This window comes from Mobula birostris, chromosome 23 (assembly GCF_030028105.1).
Source record: "Mobula birostris isolate sMobBir1 chromosome 23, sMobBir1.hap1, whole genome shotgun sequence".
NCBI classification, from domain to species: Eukaryota; Metazoa; Chordata; class Chondrichthyes; order Myliobatiformes; family Myliobatidae; genus Mobula; species Mobula birostris.
This window is the reverse complement of record NC_092392.1, coordinates 45498997-45513990: the sequence shown is the minus strand read 5'-3', so window position 1 is coordinate 45513990 and position 14994 is coordinate 45498997. Positions and strand designations below refer to the sequence as shown.

Genomic DNA, 14994 nt, shown 5'->3' with positions numbered 1-14994 from the left:
AAGGACACAGCCTTTCTCAAGGACACAACACGCTGCCTCAGCCAAGGCTCGAACTAGCGACCTTCAGATCACTAGACGAATGCCTTAACCACTTGGCCACGCGCCAACACAACTCTGTCTATACCCTTATGTATACCCTATGTATACCTCTATCAAATCTCCCCTCATTCTCCTACGGTCTAGGGAATAAAGTCGTAACGTATTCAAGCTTTCCCTATAACTCAGGTCTTCAAGTCCTGGCAACATTCTTGTTAAGTTTTATTGGTCCTCTTCCAATCTTACCGATACCTTTCTTGTAGGTAGGTGACCAGAAATGCACATAATACTCCAAATCAGGCCTCACCGATGTCTTATACAAAACTAGGCCCTACCAACACCTTATTTATTTCTTAGATATGGGTCCTGCACATGAAGAGTTATTGGGCCTGAGGAACACACAGCCATTGCGAGCAGTGGGGTGCCAGCTCCCCAGAAGAAAAGGTCTCAGAATATTCCTGCTGCAAAGCACTCATGAAGATTCAATGTGGCATCCTTCAAAAGCTAACAGATCAGTGCAGATAATGTAATTGTTAATGCATTGACAAGCCTGCCAGAAACTCAGCATGTTGCAGGTCCCCTACAAGTCTTAGAGCCCATGCTGTCCAGCAGATAAGCAGTGGGTTAATCTGTCTACACCATTCTTAATACAATGAGGAACTACATTATCATAAAACTGTCCTTATCAGCACACAGCAAGCTACATATAGTTTGTAGTAGTAGCTCATAAGAAGAGGGGCTTTCAGCCCCTGATACCAGCTCTGCTGTTCGGTAAGATTATGGCTGAACTTTTACCTCGGAATCACTCTTTTGCACCACCTCTATATCCTTTGTTTGCCCATCTGTCAAATATCTATTAATCTCTGCCTTCATTAAGCTCAGTAACTCAGCCTCCAAAGCAATCTTAAGTGGAGAATTCCAAAAATTTGCTTACTCTTTGAAGAGAAACCTCTTCTCCTGCAATTCTGAGTGGGTGACCCATAGTTTTGAGATTAATCCCTTGGCTCCAGAAACCCTTTCAAAGGGAAACATTATCTCTAGGTCCACCCTGTCAAACCCTGGAAGCATACTGTACATTTTAGTAAGATCATCCTTCACTTTTCTAAGATCCAGAAAATATATCTACTTACCATGTCTTCAAATGACAAGCTCATTTTCGCAGGAATTAATCTGATGAAGCTTCATTGCACTCTAGCTATTGCAAATATCTCCATCTTTAGGTACAGAGACCAGATATATACACAATGTTCCAGATGTGATCTCACCAGGGCTCTGCATAGTTGCAGTAAGACATCTTTATTCTTGTATTCAAATCGTCTTACAATAAAGGCCAACTTATGATTTATTTTTCAAATTGTTTGCTGTCCTTGCATGGCAACTTTCAGTGCTATGTATTTAAGGACATACAAGTCTCTCTGAACCTTTCAATCATTCTCCATTTAAAAATTACTATTGTCTTTCTTTATACCAAAGTGGACAATTTCATACTTGTCTCCATTAAATTCCATATGCCATTCAGATAAACAGTAGACATCCCTTCAAGTATCTCTGCATCCTCCTCCTAGCCCTTACTGAAGATGGGTCAGTGGACTGACCCAGAATGAAGGCATTTCATGGCTGGAGCCAGAATACTGGGCACAATGTGGATTGATGGCCAAACATCAGAGGTAGATTCTGGAATGTAACCCCCTCCAGTTTAAGTACATCTTAGGGTTTAAATACAAGACCCACAAAACTCTATGCATGCAGCTAAGAGCATCCCACACAATGAAGAAGTCTGCAATCCTCACAGAGTCACATGCTCCTTCTGCCCAATACTTTCAGGCAAGAAGAAATTAAAGATAGTGTACTTCACTTTCCTTCAACAGAGAGGATCAGTGACTTCCATTTTTTAACAATAGACGGCAAATTATGAGATGCTGCAATATCTCAAGGTTCAACTTGAAAGAATCCAAATCCATAAAATGTCATGAACAGATTAAGCTTGGTGGCCATTGGGAATCAGATCCTCACCTCGATCTGAATTTAGTTGTGCCTGAAACAAGGGTATACGCCCCTAATGAATTGCAAAGGTGTTACACACTTTGCTGCATGGCTATACTTTCTTAATCTGTATTTTTCCATCCTTTTTCTCTCCTCTTCTTGCAATTTGTTCTATTCTTCATGTCTACTGTCCATTCTGCCAGTTATGGTGTGCTTTGCGGAGAATGCTTCCAGAAGCATTCATTTCCTGGAACAACATCTACAGAAAACAACATGTTGTACGCTTTGCTGTAGACTTTATTCTAAGAAATATTCCAAATCTACAGCACATTTTTCTCCATAGATTTGGAAACTTTAAAGATCCTTAGAAAACTTCAAACTCAAGTAGAACATAGAACTAGCCAAATGAACTCAATCTGCAATTAAATTGGATGTCAATCATGATCCTGTTAAGTACCGCCAGGAATGGAATTTGAGTATTAAATGTGTGTTCCACCTGCGCAATGTTAAAGAGGGTTTTGACCAAACCATTGAGGTTGAATTTGGCACTGCTGATTTCAAATGAACATTCTCAACTGCTTGGAATCATGATCATTCTTCCCTGCACGTTTGCAGCCACAATGAGCCGTCTGCATTTTGACAAACTTATCAATATCACAGTTGGTGCAATTTGTAAATATCCACATGCATGTTAAGTTCACCACATTGGAACTGTTTCCCCCCCATCAGCACAGCAGCCCAAGCATTCAAATAATAGGCACAGCAAAAGAATTTTGTAACTGGTATATTTTACCAGATAGACTACTAAAATAATATCATTTCTAAGGAAAAATTACAGGACAGAAAAATGGGATTAGAGGAGAGAGATCTAAAGATCTAATTCTCTGGAGAGAGAAAAGTCCTTGACCTGAAACATTAACTCTTGTTTCTTGTTCAACATTAGCTACTTGATCTGCTTTGATCATTAATCACTTCCTGTTGTTATTTTTGGATTTCCTCTGACTGTACTGAAACTTAACAGGTTCTTTATTTATCATAAACTACTTATGGTACTTCTAGTCAGTTACCATAATGTCAGCAAAGATCTTGAAGAGCCTGTCTTCATGGTGCACATATTATCTCAGTCAGTCCTCCATTGCAATACTGGATGACCCAAGAAAATACCATTATACAACTCTGCAATAATTACTGAATTGCCTCTGTACAATATTTTGGATGATAATCTGCATAATTAGTTTCCTCGCTATTGGTGCATTGTGGCTACGGTGTGTTCTATCTAAAAGACTGAAAGACAGTTTTAAAAGTTGTTGGAAAAGAAATAGTCCTGAGATTGAATACATACAAGACTCTAAAGCTAGAAGTGCGTTTGAGAGAGCCTTGATGAATGGAAGTACTACACAAAAAAGCAAGGAAACTATGGAAGGGTTTAATGCTGTCAGACTTTGGAGAGGCAGCAGGGCATGTGAAAATGACATCAAGGATGGAGACCTTCATTTTGGTAAATTGATGAGAGAACCTGGGTTGCTCATCAGCCTGGTAGGTCAAAAGGAAATTGCACTGTGGCATTCAAAACATTGTATGATTTTAGTGGATGAAATTAGAAGAAACTATCCTAATGGTGGAAATGTTAGTGATCAGAAGATATAGATTTAAAATGACTGGTAAAAGATCCAAAGGTTGCATTACGAAACATTTATTCGCAATATGAAATGTGTTGCTTGAATGGGAGGTAGAAGCCGGTTCAACAGTCCTTTCGAAAGGGAATAGAGGCATTACCTAATGATGAATTTACCTAATAGCTTGCCCAAGAAAAGTTGGATTAATCAAGGCCTTTACCAAAAGAGCAAGCCAGTGCATGAGTGAATTAAGAGACTCTTTCTACTCTGTATCATTCTAAGATATAATGAATGAGAAACATTTATTCTAATTGCATGCTAATTGCATTTTAACAACTTATAATTTCAATATACAAGCTCGAAACTCATTTCTATGGTTAATTTTTGTATACTACATTAATATATTCATTTGTGATTTATGAATCAATATTGAAGGACATCAATGACTGATTTCAGAAGCCTTTGCCTGAAATTTTGTGAGGCTTTTGTGAATGAGTTACTTTATCAGAAAATACTTTCCAAATCATAAGAAATCAAAGAAGAGATGAAATGTTGCATCACACTAAACACCTTGAGTCTGACAGCACTTGAAATATTTGTGCTGCCCAGCATCTTAAATAATTACCAAAATCATTGAAAGTAAACTCTGAAAAGAAATCCTTCAGGCAGGAGACATTAAATTAATTTTACTCTGTTGAACTATTATTACATTTTTCACTATATTCCCTTGATTTTTGAAAAATGAATTAAAGTATTTAAGATGATTAATGGAGTTCACGAGGGAGATGGAGACAACTATCTCCACTGGTGGGAAGATAGCTGAACAAAGGGCAATAATTTGAAGTAATGTGAGGAAATCTTTCATTACATAAAATTTGGTGGAAATCTGGAACTTTCTCCTTCAAACTAATGCCTACGAATGCATGTTTTACTGGCTGATCCACAATGTTTCATGCCAAGGTGCTCAAAGTGCACCTGTTCTTAAGAGCCAGGATGAGGGAAAATTTGACTGACTAGAAACCAAAGCTATTTTTCACTTGATACTTTTACACCAGCCATAAAGAAGGCCATATTATGACATGCATAGTGAAGCAGTTTGCTAATAGGCTATGTGTAGACTATGCCTAGTAAAATTGATTATATTTTTAGTACTTATGAATTCCTAACACATAATACACATAAGAACTCTCTGTCACTGTCAATATTAAGTACTCCTGCCCTCACCGTACCAATGGCATCTTGCTGCCCTGAATACATATTCTGAGAATGATAGTTCTTATAATATGAATTTATTTTTCAAAACAGCATTCTTGTAATCTGCAAATGCTGTTCTAAAGATGAAAGATAAATTTAACAATTTTGCTTTATGCTTTTATACTTATATTGAATCCTTTCACCATTCTAAGAGAAATCATTCCTTTTTTCTTATTTAAGTGCAATAACAATGCAATGATATGTTACCGCAACTTATTCAGCCACAGAGATGCCATTTTACCTGTAAAACAGCAGCAACATCAAATTCCTTGGTTATACTGACTCCTCTAGGTGAACCAGCAATAATACAACATAATGCCCTAATTCTCCCATTCTCCTGTACTTATAAAATGTCTGCAAGGGTGACATTTTAACCTAAACAATTGCTCCATTGCACAGGATGTAACAAGAGCTTAGACCTTGAGAACATGCTTAGTCTATCATTTGATTAACTAATTCCAGCACTTTCAAAACATAAACCAGGTAAAAAAACGAATGCTACACATTCAACTCATTTTCTTGGACTTAAATGATAGACTCTGTGTCAGAAGTTCTAAAAGGCTCCACTCATCTCTCAGAAGTTCCAAGTTACCAGAATAGTTAACCTGCTTATATAATAGCCTCCTTGAGCTGTCTGTATGTATTAACATTAGCATTCAGAATTACAGAAAGGTTGTGGCACCATATTTGATTGCTATTTTTAAAAATAAATTGGATAAGGTACAGGGAAAAAAAATAAGGTTCACTGGGCAAGTAAAAAACAGAAGTGATGGGTTGAATGATCCCCTTCAATACTGAAATGATTCTGTAAACCCTTCATCTAAATATTAAAATATGCACCACATGTCAGGGTAGTGATATCTGAGCAACTTTAACTGAAATGCCAATATACTGAAGTTACCAAAAATTACGATAAGAAAATAAATTGCATATATACGGTATAGCACATACTCACATCCTCAGAATCCCCTATGTTTCAAAATCAATGGGTTTCTTGCAAAAATCTATCCGCCCTTTACATGGGCAAATTGGCTGGCAATTATGTAGACACACGAGATTCCACAGATGCTGGAATCTCCAGTGACACAGAAAAATGCTAGGAACTCAGTATGTCAGGCAGCATCTATGGAGGGGAGTAAACTTAATTCCTCTCCACAGATGCTGCCTGGCTTGCTGAATTCCTCATGGCAATTATGTAGAGCAGGATACTGATCATTTTTGTGCGTGCATGGGTTGGTTGAGGAATGATGCGAAGGATAGGAGGACTCCCGGTTTTTCTTCCCATCGTGCAATGGAATCTTTTCCATCTATTTGAGCAGTCACATATATACATAGATCGGGTATTGTTAGCAATGTCGTCAGCGGGAATAACTGCAGGCGGGGAATGCTTGACATTTACATCCCTCAAAAGGACAAAAGGTTATCCATCATCCCCTATAAAAGCACTCCAAAATTTACAATCACAGTCGGGTGCTGCTCGTTGCCCTGATTCCATCTCGAATTGGTAAGAGAGAAATCTCGGTTTGGTCACATTTAAAGGGATTGGAACGTCTAGAAACGCTACCTTTCGAAAAAAAAATGTAAAAAAATATATAAGCAAAATTTAAGCAAATACTACGCTGTGCCAACAAAATCTCGTAAATGCAACAGCACGCAGAAATGCCAAATATATTTCCTTGTGGCGAAATTGCACACTGAGTGAGGTTGATGATCTATAATTATATAAATCTCGATGTGTAAAGAAACAAGTGATACTTCCATTGTAATTATAACCATTAACGATAACACTCACCTTTCACACCGTGCCGTCACAAACTGGCAATTTTGATGTAAACATTCCTGTCTACTTTGTGAATCTTGGTTTTCGCGATTAGTGGTAAAGCTTGCGTGTTCTCTGAGTGGCCTGCAAGGAGATTTGGCTACATTAGTCCTCTCCTTCAGACCCGCGAGGCTTGCGTAACGGTCTTGGCAATTCCAAGCAGGTCAAGTGTCCCACTGGGTCATGTCCGGTGATCAGTGAGAGTCCCGCAAAGGAATTTCGGCAATTGCTTCAAGTTCCCCATTGTGTGTGTGCGCCGATTGAAAGTCTTGAAATAATCAAAGAAAAGTCATTCGCCCTTTACCCGAGGGATTTGAGTTACTAACTCCAGTGAGAATTTGCACTCTTAGATTTGGGATTTCCATGCAATGAGGGCGGCATCTTAGAGACCAGGGAGCGACCTAACTCCCAGCACCAGGCTGACTTCACTCAATTTCACATTAATCCTTCGATCAGGAGTTTGACTGAAATCCGCTGGCCACAGTTCCAGGTAGTGTGGTTATTCGCTGTCGTGGGGGAGAATTTGCGTACAAGGATCCTGATCTGGGTTTAAAGTCAAAATTGGAAATCATCTCTATTGACTGTACAATTTACAGCTGAAAATGGTGGCTGGTCACTCACGTTTGCTTTGGACACTTCAAACCACATTTCTGCTGGTAGAAACAAATTCCATTGAGTTGGGGTAAATTGTAACACGGCTGAGCCGGCCAGTGGTACAGAGAATTAGATCGAATGTTTGCATTGAAACAATATCTCCACAAGGCAGCGAGTTTGGGGGCTTTGTAGAATGTCAATGCAAATAAAGCAGTAATTGAGTCATTTTCGAATGATGATTTACTTTTTGAGTGAGGCGCGTCACCTCCGGCCGTCGGGCGAGAGAGCGGGCCAGAAGGTTGCCGTGACAACCGACGACGCTGACGAGATTGTCCCACGGGGAGGTGCTGGTTAGTCGGCGCATCGCCGCCCTCAGCGGCGTGTTGCTGCAGGCAGACCGCCTCAGCCTGGATCTCACACGTGTCCCTTGTTTTGTCTCTTTCTCAAGCAGGCACTTCAAGACGTTCACGTTAGGAGGGGTAGGGCTGGGTAGCAACTGGAATCATAAAGTGGAACAAAATAATGGCACGAATGCAATCAACAGCCATAATTGTTTCAAGGTATCGACCGCCCTCTCTTCAAAAATATTAAAAAAATACACAACGTCGATGATTGAGAAAGGTGTTTTTGCTTAATCCTCCCCCACCTCCAGAGAGGCAGGACAATGGCACATCAAATGTATCCAGTGTATCATATCGGAAATTGCTTTGACCTAACTGCAGAATAATCAGTGAGTTCTACGGTGGAGTCGATGCTGTTTAGATATTCATTTCTGGCATTACAGCAACAGCTGTTCTCCTTCGATTTGTAATCTTCGCATCATTTTGTTCCCCCCTCTCTCTATCTCTCGTTCTCTCCCTTTCTCTCACTCTCTCTCTCTCTCAATGTTTGATTGCTGGTTAATTCCGCCCTTCCGCCCACTCCGCTTTCTGTGCAAACATTTTCTTACTGATTTGAAAATCCTGAAGCTTTGTTTTCTCCCCATTCAGGTCAGACATTTTCCCGCTGAGGTGGGGGAGGGAGGGCGTGGGAGCTGAATTCCCATCTCCATGGAAATACATAGTCCCTGTCTAGATCCCCAAACCCACGAAATGCTGGACTGATTAAAAATGTATATATACACATATATTGTATGTATATATATACACACACACATATATACACACGTATTTGTTTGTTTTCTTTAATTTAGCTAGTGTGCTTTGAAGACAAAACTGTAAACTAGAATGACGGAATTACCAAAACGAAAGCAAAACAAATGGTGGTCTCGTTGGCTAAACTGCAGAAAATGTCGAAAATTTAACATTTTGATTGCAAAGCTAAAAAAAAATCTGTTGAGCAATCTGATGCATCCCTCCTCCTTGATCTAATTCTGCCACAAATGCATTTGTACATTTTTTCAGCCTTCCGTGTGTTGTTGAGACTGAACGTCAGAAAATGTTTCTTTTTAACGTGACTTAAAGCACTGGATGGAGAGTTTCTCAGTAAGTATTTAGCCCCCGTTCCCCCCGCTGTCTCCTGCCTTTGATCATACATCAGTGAATATTTTCCTGGTTTGGTTGTCTAACGGTCTCTGTTTGATAGGGGTGTAGTCCGGGTACTGATGATCCTTGATCAGTGCGTCCACGTTATCCTCTGCCTCGCTTTTGTTGAGGGACTGGTTGCTGACTTTGAGTTGGCCGAGGGAATGTGCCTGCTGCCCGCTGCTGATGTGCATGTACTCAGCCTGGTCTTCGTGCTCGTTCTCCCGGTGGTAGAAGTAGTTGAAGTTGGACACAATGACGGGCACGGGCAGCGCGATGGTCAGGACGCCGGCGATGGCGCACAGGGATCCCACAATCTTGCCTCCGATGGTGACGGGATACTTGTCTCCATAACCCACTGTCGTCATGGTAACTACTGCCCACCAGAAAGCGTCCGGGATGCTGGAGAAGCTGGAGTCCGGGTCGTCCGTCTCGGCGAAGTAGACGGCGCTGGAAAACAGGATGACCCCGATGAAGAGGAAGAACATGAGCAACCCCAGCTCCCTCAGACTGGCTTGCAGGGTTTTCCCCAAAATCTGAAGCCCCTTGGAGTGCCTGGACAGCTTGAAGATTCGGAACACTCGAACCAGGCGGATGACCCTGAGGATTGCCAAGGACATCGTCTGTTGCCCGTTGCTTTGATGATACACTAACTCGGTAAACAGGGTGATGAAGTACGGAATGATGGCTACAATGTCAATGATGTTCATGATATTCTTGGAGAAGCTAGATTTACTGGGGCAAGAGAAAAATCTCACCAACAGTTCGAAAGAAAACCAAACAATGCAGAGAGTCTCGATGATGAAGAAAGGGTCGGTAAACATGTTCACCCCCAAGGTGTCAGTGCCATTGACAACGATTCTCCTCGGTTCCAGGCGGGTATCTTCTCTGAATTCAGGCAGGGTCTCCAGGCAGAAAATAATGATGGAGATGAGAATGACAAGGACGGAGACTATGGCAATCCCCTTGGCGGACCCTGAACTCTCCGGGTATTCGAACAGAAGCCAAACTTGACGTTGGTACTCGTTGGTGGGCAAAATGCGCTCTTCTTCTTTGATAAAACCTTCCTCCTCTCGGAAATTTTCGATGGCTTCCTCACCCATCTCGTAGAATTTAATCTCCTCCATGAAAATGTCGACAGGCACGTTAGCGGGTCTCCTCAGCCTCCCTCCCGACTGGTAGAAGTAGAGGATGGCGTCGAAGCTGGGGCGATTTCTGTCGAAGAAATACTCGTTTCGAAGAGGGTCGAAGTAGCGCATCCTCTTTCGCGGGTCGCCCAGCAAGGTGTCGGGGAACTGGGCGAGGGTCCGAAGCTGCGTCTCGAACCTCAGCCCTGAGATGTTGATGAGCGCCCTCTCGCAGCATTCTTGCCCCAACAGCTCGGGGTCGCAGTTACCCTGAGAAAGCGCGGCCAACGCCACCGACTCGTCGATGTTTTCCTCCGGCACGAGAGTCATCTTGGGTCGGGGGCGATCTCCTCCCTCCTCAGGAGCGACTAGGGCCAAGTCGAGTCTTTTTCTGATCAGTCAGCGGACCACCTCGCATTTCCCTGGTCAGCCCCCGCCTGTTAAATCTCGCAGCCCGGCTCCGCACCTCCGCTCCCTCTCTCTCTCCCACATAGACACAGACAGATGGGCAGGGACTCTACAATCACAGCATTTAAAATAGTTCAGCCCCTCACCATCCCCTGCGATGACGTGAAGTTGACGTTCCTCAACAACGAGGAAGAATCACGTCGGACTCCCGGCGTGAGAGAAACCTTTCCCCGTCCCCAATTCACCAGAGCACACCCTCATCCTCACTGGCCACACTCGTCCACCCAATTTATACCCGCCTTCCGGATTAATGAGTGGCACTGCCGACGAAGACTCAGCTCCACATCCCTTCCACTTTGTTTATTCTGCCAAACTCCAGACTGACTTGTGTCCCTTTCCATGGCTGCCTCTCCTATAAATCAAAATCTCCCCATCTCGATAGGTTGCCTTGATTGGATTTCCAATTTAACTGTTTAGATTACTGCACGAATTACAGTAGCGCGCCAGATCACGATAAAGTGTGCGGGGGGGGGTGGAGGCTCACAGCGAAGATTTCATCGGCCCCCATTACCTCAGCAGAGCAGAGAAAGCGAGACCTCGCTCCGTGGGAACGTGGTCAGCGTGTACAATCTAGGGGACTGTGCCAAGAGGCAATTTACCACAATTGTCTCTGGTGCTTATCGCCAGTTCGGAGACGTGGGTTTAAAACGTCTCTTCAGTTTTTTGAGGGAATGTGAGAATTCAGTTATTTGCTCCCGGGAAGTTTTCTTTCAATCTCACCTTCATCAATAAAATTGTGTATGCATATGAAAACTGGTAGAATAAAAAAAAATCCCTTTATCTCAATACCTGGACTCTCCCAAATTATACCTGGTTTTTACTGCAGCTTTTCACAGACGTTTACGCTATCGGTTAACGTTATCTGTAACAACTCTTGCACCGTCCCAACATCAACACCATGCCGTTACTGAAGCATTTATTAATAAGTTACTAATTCCTAACTACTAACTACACCTATAAAATATTAACACGTAACTGATACATTTCTTTGCTTAAAGAAAGTAGACGTTGAGGGATATTGCGTTCTTTCAACATGAGACAAGTACCTACGCTTTGGGATTCCGATGCAGTGTCATTGCTCTTTCGCTTTAGTTGCTGTCCTGAACGGGTATACTTAACTATGAATTGTCACTTTTTGTGAAAGAAAGTTAACCTTGTCACTTCACTACGGCAATCTACTTCAGTTATAGTTTCTATCCTTTTTAAAACAAAACATCCTATATATTTTTGTAATGAACCACAGGGGAAAATGCCAGGAATTAAGTTCCCTGAGTGCTCTCCTGGTAACTGCACCACCTAGTGTATGGCACAAAGACCGCGCAGGCCTGACCCTGTGTGGGGTGGACAGGGGGAACTAAATTTTATTCCAGACCGCTGCGCTGCAGTTCCACTTGGAAAACGTGCACTGACATCAGCTAACGAGAGATTAGGTTTCCTCATCCTCAGTCGTGGTCAAAGGGTATTGCTCAGTCTTGGTTTACCATTAGGGGTAAAAGTTAGTGGTGCTGATGGAATGTTATGTTAGTCCAAAAATAATCAATATAAAAGATTTGCCAACGGTACAAAAGTTGTTTTTACTTTAGATTTCTTGCTTGCTTATTTAAGGAGAAATATGCTTCCCAAAATACCTCAGTTCGACTATATTAATTAACAAAGAGCTGCCTATCCAGGTTGAGATAATTATGTTTGTGGCAAAAAATAGAATGAGTGATCTATTCCAAATAGAAGAATGGCAACTCCGTTCTGATTAGTGTGCATTATGTTCATGAAACAAAGGCTGGTCTGAATTAGATCATAAAATTCTGCTGGGTAGCAATCTGTTAATGAGCCTCCACTCAGCAAGAGAAGTCTGAGGGGGCTTTCATGATACCAAAGTCACCTCAGTGTCAGAACTCATATCTGAGCAAAAAGCTCTGACTTTGCTGAAGTTATGGGAGTTTAAGGAAGAAAGAGAGAGAGAGAGAGAGAGCAGATTTGTGTTGGTGCAAGGAATCGCAATGTTAGAGTGTTAAGTTACACTAATTGTAATTAGGGTCAAATATTATTTGCTGGCAACACTTTCTTGTAGACTTGTAGTTAATGTCTGTCAAGGTCCTTTAACTTTGTGTAATCGAGATACATGGAAGGACACAGAAAACTGATTGCAAGGCATGCTGTTTCCAGACAACTTTCTTGATTTGCTGACAAGAATGCCACAGGGACAAGCAGATTTGGTAGTTATATTTCAGATATGTGGACAAATGAAGTCTAGGTGAAGTATGCAGTGATGAGGGCATCACAGGTATACATGTCAGAAAGGGTCTGCTGTTTCTGCTCATTTGTCTGGGTCAGTCTCTTCCCTCTCCCCATATTCATCTGCCTGAAAAGCTCCTGAATGCTCCAGATCGGGTCTCCCCTGAATATGATCCTATCTTTCTAGATGCTGGTTATTAAACCGTACCTTCAGATCTCTTAAGGACACCTAAAGTGTTGAAAGACATATCTGATTGTGAAGTAGCGTTGGTTGTCCCACAGGCCATGCTGTGCTCTACAGAAATACCCCTTGCTCCTAAGCAGTCACTAAACTACCAAACCTGTGTCAAAGTGGAGATATCCAAGGCAATTTACTGTTTGAAGAAATACATTCAAGATTCAAGATTCAAAATTGTTTAATGTCATTTCCTGTACACAAGTGCACGGAGAACAAAATAATTGCTGCTCAAGATCTGATGTAGCACCAAAAAGACACCAACAATAGAGAACAAATAATAATAATAAAATACACAATAAATATAAATATATAACTTGTATACATGGATTGATTGTATGTCCATAAAGTGACGCTAGGTGACTGACAGGAAATAATAAAGTAGGGGTGGAGTTAGTGCTGATCAGCCTCACTGCTTGGCGAAAGTTTTTGAGTCTGGTGGTCCTGGCGTAGATGCTACATAGCCTCCTTCCTGATGAGAGTGGGGTAGGCTGTCCACAAGTAGGGTGGGTGGGATCCTTCATGATATTTCTGGCCCTTCTCCGGCACCTTTCTGTATATATGCCCTTGCCAGTGATATGGTGACCAGTTCTGAGCCTTCCTGTAGAGCCTTGATGCCTGCTGCAGTGGAGTTGTCATTCTAAGCAGTGATACAGCTTATTAGGATGCTCTCTACGGCACATTTTCAGAATGACATGAATATGCATGTGAAAAGTCCAGCTCTCTTCAGCTGTTTCGGAAAGTAGAGGTGCTAGTGAGCTGTCTTGACTGTTTAAGATTTGTTCTGGGACCATGAGAGGTTGTGGGTGATATGCACTTCCAGGAGTTTGAAACTGCTTCCAGTTTCCACTTCTGTGCTGCCGATGTAAAGGGAGGGGATGTGAGGGGTGTGAGTTCTCCTACAGTGAAAAAACACCTCCTTTGTCTTGTCAACCTTAAGGAAGAGGTTGTCTGCCTGGCACCAGCCCTCGAGCTTTTCCACCTCCTTTCTGTTAGCCATCTCATTTTTGTTGGTGACGAGCCTCACCAGCGTCATGTCATTTGCGAGCTTGATGCTGTGATTGCTCAGGAATCTAACTCTGCAGTTATGTGTGAGCAGAGTGAACAGCAATGAGCTCAGCACACAACCCTCGGGGGCACCAGTGTCGAGGATGGTGGGTAGGGGGGAGCTGCTGTGCATCCTGACTATCTGAGGTCTGTTGGTTAGGAAGTCCAACAGCCAATTGCACAGTGATGTATTTAAACCAAGAAGTAGGACCAAGGTCTGTGAGACAATAGTGTTGAATGCCGAAATGAAATCCAGAAACAGCATTCTGACATAAGTGTCCTTGTTTTGTAGGTGTGTCAGGGCCAGGTACATGACAGATGCTGTGGCACCTGTCGTAGAGCAGTTCTTTCAGTAAGCATATTAGTGAGTGTCCAATGTGAAAGGAATGGAGATTTTGATCTGTGCCATTATCAGCTGTTCAAAGCACTTCATGATGATCGGTGTCGTTGCCACTGGGCAATAGTCATTTAGTTCTGAAGGTGTAGAGTTCTTTGGTACAGGAATGATGGTGACTGATTTGAAACATGTGGGGACGTCAGCCTGGATGAGTGAAGTGTTGAAGATGCTCGTGAAGATGTCAGTGAGCTGGTGTGCACATGCCATGGGATGTTGTCTGGCCCGGCCACATATGCCGGGGATCATTATCAGACAAGTGTTCCTGAATTTTTTGTGCATAGGTGGTCTTTGCCCTCTTGGTGCCCCAGATGAGATTTCTCCTGGTTGCTCTGAGAGCTGTTCTTTCATGGACATGAAGGCAGCGTTCCAAGCTTTTAGTAGGGAGTGCTCCTCAGCATTCAGCCCAGGCTCCTGGTTGGGCTTAGATTCCACAGTTTGTAAATGTGTTAAGTTTGAAGGTTAGAATGATTGTTTTACATTAATTGTCACTTTAAGGCACATTTGCTCTTTAATATACTGGGCCTCAACTACACTGGAATATTTAGTGTTAACTGTAGGCTCGGTGTCCTGACATCACTCAGTCAAGATCAATTCCATCAGTGGGTTTCTGGCAGAGAGTAGCCTGTGGACCTGTAAGCAAGTTTGAATTGTAATCTCCAGATA

At 42.3% G+C, this 14994-nt stretch overlaps 1 protein-coding gene and 1 long non-coding RNA gene across 5 annotated transcripts in view; one reads left to right on the top strand and one right to left on the bottom strand.

The window, feature by feature from the left end:
• The window catches only part of LOC140186765 (potassium voltage-gated channel subfamily A member 3-like), a 77993-nt gene extending 67300 nt beyond the window's left edge, over positions 1-10693 (bottom strand). For all 4 annotated transcript variants that reach the window (XM_072241300.1, XM_072241302.1, XM_072241303.1 and 1 more), the window contains exon 1: positions 6682-10693. In XM_072241300.1, coding sequence (XP_072097401.1) covers positions 8831-10282 — 1452 coding nt within the window. In that variant the 5' untranslated portion in view covers positions 10283-10693 and the 3' untranslated portion in view covers positions 6682-8830. The remainder of the gene's footprint in view (positions 1-6681) is intronic.
• The window catches only part of LOC140186768 (uncharacterized), a 94268-nt gene continuing 87985 nt past the window's right edge, over positions 8712-14994 (top strand). The window contains exon 1 of the long non-coding RNA XR_011882938.1: positions 8712-8786. This is a non-coding gene — a long non-coding RNA (uncharacterized lncRNA). The remainder of the gene's footprint in view (positions 8787-14994) is intronic.